General features: G+C 35.8%; 1 protein-coding gene across 1 annotated transcript; it reads right to left on the bottom strand.

The window, feature by feature from the left end:
* Window positions 1-2,618: 2,618 nt before the first annotated feature.
* Window positions 2,619-6,039, bottom strand: LOC145771731 (uncharacterized). The gene is made up of 2 exons (XM_082583460.1): window positions 5,161-6,039; window positions 2,619-4,182 (listed from the first exon to the last, which is right to left on the bottom strand). The coding sequence occupies exons 1-2, from the start codon at window positions 5,195-5,197 to the stop codon at window positions 3,836-3,838; spliced, it is 384 nt and encodes a 127-aa protein (XP_082439586.1). The 5' UTR covers window positions 5,198-6,039; the 3' UTR covers window positions 2,619-3,835.
* Between the last annotated feature and the right edge of the window lie 474 nt (window positions 6,040-6,513).

The raw sequence follows: 6,513 nt of genomic DNA, 5'->3' as shown, positions 1-6,513 counted from the left end.
AGCCTTAGATTTTCTCATTACGCACCGGAATAATACCTAGCACCGAAATACACAGATTAGTTGAAAGAAACGTAAATCGCGTAAACTTTCCTCTGCTTTTTTCCTTTGTTTCTCACCTTGTTTCTTCGTGTAGCAAAAACGAGAGCAATGGATGCGGCACGAATCTCTGCTTCCGTAAGCTTCGAACTTTTTTAAAATTAAAACCTAGACGGGAGACGAGTTATAGAAACTGTTCTAATTCGTATTCAGATAAAGAAATTACGAAATCGTTTTACTGAAAAATATTATCTTTTTTTTCCAATTTTTGTAGAGGAAGCAATGCTTCGATCCCTTGCTTCCATTAAGGATACGCCCCTGAGTGACAGTGACAATAGGCCAATACCCATCTCTTTGATTAATATTTAAGGCACTCACGGCCCACAACCCACCGGTTGCCGATACATCAGGATTTGTTCTCTCAATCAGATTACATGTTAGCCTAGTGAACCCCATGCTACTAGCACCATCAGCTTCCTCATTCTTACGTCTAATCTCGCAATCTTCTATAGATCTTGACTTTTTCCTCATGTATGACAAAATAGAATTAGCTTCCTGTTTGCCATTACAAATAAGTGCGAAAACAACAACTAGCACGAAAACAGTTTGAAACAAAACACTAATTTTGTAAACATTAAATTTGATGCGAACATTTTTCCTACTTACAAAACATTCAAAATTAGTTCGTATTTTCAACTGAAGTCCTAGACGCCTTCGTCTTTCTGCTCAAATTTGGTATACAGTTTTACATGTCCGTGTGCTTCAGCATTGACGTACGGTAGGCTACATCGGTATGTCCACCAGACATTTGACGACGAGAGCATCTGAACTTTAAAAGTGCCATCAAAGACCATATCATGGAGTGTTTTTTTTTTGTACCGATCGAAAATTCTCTGCTGACTCCTTTAAAATTTTACGCAAAGGCAAATCCCAATTTGACATCAAAATTCTGGAAGCAGTGTTAATCAAAGCTACAACCCAAATTTAAACAAAAAATTAACTTAATTGCTGGAGGCGTGTTTATTTTCCTCAACATTTATTTGGGGAACATACAAAAACTTGATTTTTGGTGGTGGGTTTGGGGGGGGCTTGAGCCCCCTTAGCCCCATGCTGGGTGCGCTACAGGTCTACTCATCTATCTGAAACTTAATTTTCTGCTGCAATTAGTGTTAAGACCAAGGGCATGCTAAAAGTTGAAGACTTCAGCTACGTTGCGCAATTTCTGGAGTTAAACCTCGCATTAAAAATCTAGTAACTGAGAAGCAATTTTAAGAACGGTATCTTACTGACATGTAGAGTACGTGGTCAATAAGTAGACAAAAACAGAATTGCTTTTAGTGTTACATTTGTTCAAAATTGGGAGGGGGCGCAAAGCATGTAATTATTGTTAAAAGGGAGTGTGTCTAAGAAAAGGTTAAGAACCACTGTTCTACATAGCCTAAATTGAAATTACAACTCTCGTTGGTGACGATGGCTTAGTATGATGACAACACCTCATCTTATCCCTGGATGCTTGGATCAAGTCTGGGACTCACTTACCTGACTGAATATTGTTTTTAGTGTTTGAGGGGCTGTTAAAATTTTATATTAAACTGTCTACTACGACATTGCGAGGGAGGGTGACTAGTCTTCACACCCGTTGGTCGACGTTGTCTTGCATGCGACCGTGGAAGCTCGCGAAGTTGGGTTACTTAGAAAAGTCACGTAGACCCTTGCGTTCTGTCAGAAACAATTTAAGTTTGTGTTACCGAAATAGACTAAAATCTCGAAAGCGGTTTAAGCTGTTTCTTGCCACATAACACCCCACCAGCACCAGAGGGCTAGGTTTTCCCGAGACACGCAAAGGTCGAGTGCCCTGCGTTTTTTTGAATGTCGTGAGTCACCAGTGCGGCGTAGGGAGACTAGTCCTCACCTGCACTGGTGGAAGTTCAGTGAGAAACCGGTTTGTAGTACCGAAATGGACCAAAATCACGAACGCGGATTAAGCTGTTTCGTGCCACAGTATCATTCATGTCAGACCACAACAGCGCATGTCATTAAGACTTCTACAATAACTTAGTTGACGGGTGCTCCTTGACTTGACAATCGCAAAGCATTTTTATACTGCAGTAAAAATATACATTATATATAACCTACTGTAGTATCAAACAATGAAAGCTATGAAAATTATTATTATTAATATTCTATTTGACTATGGACCTTCTGATATTCCTCCTTTTAGGTGAAACAGTCTGTCAAGGGTTTAGATAGTAATAACTATACTTGATTTATGCTGTATAAATAGTATCAATGTTTTTCAAAAGCTTTTATAAAAAAAAAAGGTAGGTAAACAGTAAACACAAAACTGTAGTTTTGTTACTTGTATTTCAGTGCAGCCTACGCCCTGTTCACATTTCTTTACTTTCGTGTTGGCGATTTGTCAGCACCTATTCTGAATATGCTTGAAAGTTGAAAGTAGGCCTACAGTTTTCACCATTTTTTGGTCGTTATAAAAAAGCAGTTTAAATTCCATTTAAATGAGGACCTTTTGATGATCACCTTTTAGGGTGAAACAGGCTGTAAAGGTCTTAGAAAGTAATAACTATCTTTGATGTAAATTTTAATGTGTGTTTTAGATTGATTTAATACGCAAAACATTTAAGCAGAAAATACAAAAAAGAAACAAACTCAAAGAGTCATAAGTTATTCTGTCTATACGTTGTACACCTAAATATATTCGTCCTACTGATGACCACGTTGAGCAAACAGCAATAGTTTTGTCAAACTCTTTAAAAATATTGTTGACAAACAAGTAGAATACGCTCTAATCACTGTCGACGCACCTTTTCAAGAAAGTCATGGTCTTGCAAGTAAAATATAAATTTTAAGGGTAATATTTGTCAATACTCCAACTATTAAAACATGAAACCGCCGAAAAATCAAGTTGACATAAGTTATTCTTGCCTAAAAAATTTTTAAGCAATAAAACAGATAAAATATTTTACGAATTTTGAAATCTAGTTTTCTGAAATCACAAAACAGGTTCATTCTGATAAAAAAATTAGAGTCCAAAACGTAGCCTAGATACTAAATTCATGTTCAATAAACGTTTCGAAAACTAAACTGTCTTCACGTTCAGCGTTATTAAAACAAACAAAGTTGTTTACCAGACGTTCCAAACATATTGTTTCTAAACTTCATTTTTTTTCCTTTTTACATTGAGCACTATAGCTGCAATGTCACAAACTTCCATTTTAACAGGTAGACTATGATAGAGATTTAGGCCTATTGGTCATTCTCTACTATTTTATCTACCGCCTAGTTCATTTTTTATCATGACAACGAAATAAGATTCGCTTCTTTGCAGCTATTATTTTTTGCTCAAAATAATAAATGCAATAGGATACGATAGTGAATGTCATTGCGCAGTTAATTCCTTGTCCAACATAGTAATTCCACGGCAAATGAAATAACACAACAACTTGTGATGGTTTTGTGCGACATATAAGCATAGTAGCCTAGCCTAAGAAGTGCATTCGTTGCTTTGAGCATGTGGACATTAATTAAAAGAAATTTGCCATATTTTTTGCAAACGTAATTGTTGGTTTCTTTGTTCCTAGCGGTTTGTTAGATGTGGAGCTAAAGTTTATCAAAACTACCATAATTGAGGAGGCATGCTGGCAGGTGCAATATGCAGAGTTCTCTTCTAAATTGAAACGCTGATACTTTTTCATTTGGATGCAGCTTAATTAATAATACAATCGTTAAACCATCTAAAAGTTTTGAAGTTTAAAGTTCAATACGTTGAACATTGTAATATTCACAAGTACTGAGTGAAAATTCCAGCAACCAAAGGAAGAAGCACTGCCAATGTGGTGACAAACGGCACAGACGCTCCATCTGTGGTGGTATCCATTGTTTCGGTTGCTTCAGGTGTTTTCATGGTGGTCGTTGAAGTTTCCGTTGTCATGTCACTTCCGGTTGTTCCCTCGGTGACATTAGTTCCAGTTTCCATCGTACCAGACGTAGTGGTATCAGGCATCTGTGGAGCGCTTGGAGATGTTGTGGTGGTTGGATTTGTGGTTGGATTTGTATCTGTGGTTGCTGTGGTTGGATTTGTATCTGGACCGGAAGTTGTGTCTACACTGTAAACACTGGCAACTAGAACTGTAAAAATATAATGTAGTATTTACAATACGTTGCCATGTTGTGACTATTTGTCTTAAATCAATAGTTAAAGCATATTATTAAATCAGCTTTCAATCATACTTGTAATCCATATAGCCAAACGGCTCAGATGAGATTTCAAACAAATAATGGGTAAACTAAATAATACATAACTTTCAAAGCACATAACAAAAACCAAAGCTTGTACGTCATGCGGGTTGATGAGTTTTCAGGTTATGATGTGTTTCGTTTGAAAACTTGGCGAACCCAACTCTCCAGATAAAGCTGTTTTTGGCATTGACAAAATTTTTAAGATAAATCTGAAAATTTCTAGTAGGGTTGAAATAACTTTTTTTTAATTAAAGCATTCTTCAGAAGAAGCAGTAAGAAGATAAGATTGTGAAAAAACATTCATAAGATTGTGAAAAAACAAACTAAAGAATTTGTCGCAAAATGATGCAAACTTAAAATGGGCCTACTAAGAGGGGGGGGGGGGGGACTTAGAAGATTTTTTGGAGAAAAATTATGCTCTAATAGGCTAAAAAAAGACACAGCAACCCCCAATTTCACATCTACACAATAAATTTGCAGGTCTGCCTTGAAAAAATTGCATCAAAAACTAATGTGACACTAAAAAACTTCAACGAAATAAAAGACTTTTTTTTATTATATCAGAAAAGTGGTCTGTTTAGGTACCACATTTTTTGAAATATCCAGAATTTTCAACCCCGTGTTCAAGAGGGTAAACATTATTTTTAGGGCTAAGAGGAGACGTGGGGGAGACGTGGGCGCTGCCCGGCTTTAAAACTTCTACCGGTACCAGTCGCCTCATACGACGGCCGCCCGGCCCGTCGTGAGCTGACCTTTTTGCGTTTACGGAAAGCTAAGCACGTCTCCCATATTTTGAGGGGGTTAGTGCAAAACTTTTGGTTTAAGTCCCACCCTACTATTAAACACAGTGAACACTTTGAAACTTACCAATCACACAGAAACCGATGATGACTTTGGAGTGCATTCTGAGGTTTGTCAAAAAAAGGTTAAATATAAAATTTTACAAAAATAGTAACAAAGTTGGTATGCTTCTTTTTCTGTGAATTCAAATTTGTATTTTGATAGGTCCGCTAAATTACAGAGGGGAACTTATTATCTTTTAACGCGTATCTCAATGCTAGCTATTTTAGAGAAACAAACTGCGCCTGTACTGATGACGTCGTTACAAACAACACAAGTCATATCTTATGTTTAGGATCAAGCCTGGCAACTCAAAAAGAAACAATTCTATCCTCGTGTTAAAAACTAAAAAAATTTCTTTTGAATAAAATAATTGCTTCTTTTTTTTCTTCTGAAGTTAAATTGATTCAAGAATATGTCAAGTTAACGTTATGAGGCAAAAATTAAGATTTTAATATGATATTGTCTGCCTTTCTTGAGAAGATTTGCTCTTCATTGTCATTCTAACCTGGAACCAAACCTAAACCAATATGTACCTAATAAGATATCCAAATGCATCAAAAATTCAAGGTGTCTTTTCATATCACTGTTTGCTTTGAGCGTAGATATTTCTTTAATGAATTTTTTAGGCGTGGTCGGTTACTATGGTGAAAGTAGACAAGATAAAAGCGTGTCTATACTGGTCGACAAGACTGATTTATACGGGCCGACAAATGAAACCCATATGAGAATTTACAACTCTATGTATTATGAGCAAATGAAGCTCGTGTCCAAGGTTTCGTGTTTAGGTCCAATATTTTTTTTTAGATTTTTAATTTTGTTGCCGTTGCAAATTTCACAGTTATTCTACGCTATTACCGCTATTTCTACATAAAAGTATTGCTTCAATAAAGCAATACCTTTCAGTAAAAGTTTCAAAAGTCAATAATAATCGATGTTTAAAAATGCTGTTACAAAAGTTCACAAACATAGACTTAGTGATTTGCAAACTTTTCTGGCTTACAACAGCAGGCAACAGCATAGGATTGTATTTAGCATCTTTTATTCAGGTACAAAAATAATAAATATAAACAAATAAATTGAACCATTTCAGATTTCATGGAAGTTTTGTTAGGAAATCTATATAACTTATGCAATAATAGCCAAAAATGTAAAATTGACTTTTTTGTATCTATTACTTTGTGCCTAAATAAAAGTTGATGTCAAATCCTGTTGTAGCCTATTTCTTGGCTTTAATTTATGAGGTACAAAAACAAGCTCTATTCTATGGCAATGCTTTCCCCTTAGGATATTTGTCTTTTCAAACTTTGAAAACCTGTTTTGATTTCCAGATTATCAATTTTACACATACACAAGAATTATTAATTGATAACCTGTGTT

The sequence above is a fragment of the Aplidium turbinatum genome, chromosome 6 (assembly GCF_918807975.1).
Source record: "Aplidium turbinatum chromosome 6, kaAplTurb1.1, whole genome shotgun sequence".
In the NCBI taxonomy this organism is placed as follows: domain Eukaryota; kingdom Metazoa; phylum Chordata; class Ascidiacea; order Aplousobranchia; family Polyclinidae; genus Aplidium; species Aplidium turbinatum.
The sequence above is the reverse complement of the archived record's forward strand: the minus strand, read 5'-3'. Positions and strand labels throughout refer to the sequence as shown.

Coding starts and splice junctions, on each gene's coding strand:
- LOC145771731 (XM_082583460.1), bottom strand. CDS start 5,197: ATGCACTCCAAAGTCATCATCGGTTTCTGTGTGATTG. Junction 4,183..5,160: donor CATCGGTTTCTGTGTGATTG/GTAAGTTTCAAA, acceptor ATATTTTTACAG/TTCTAGTTGCCAGTGTTTAC.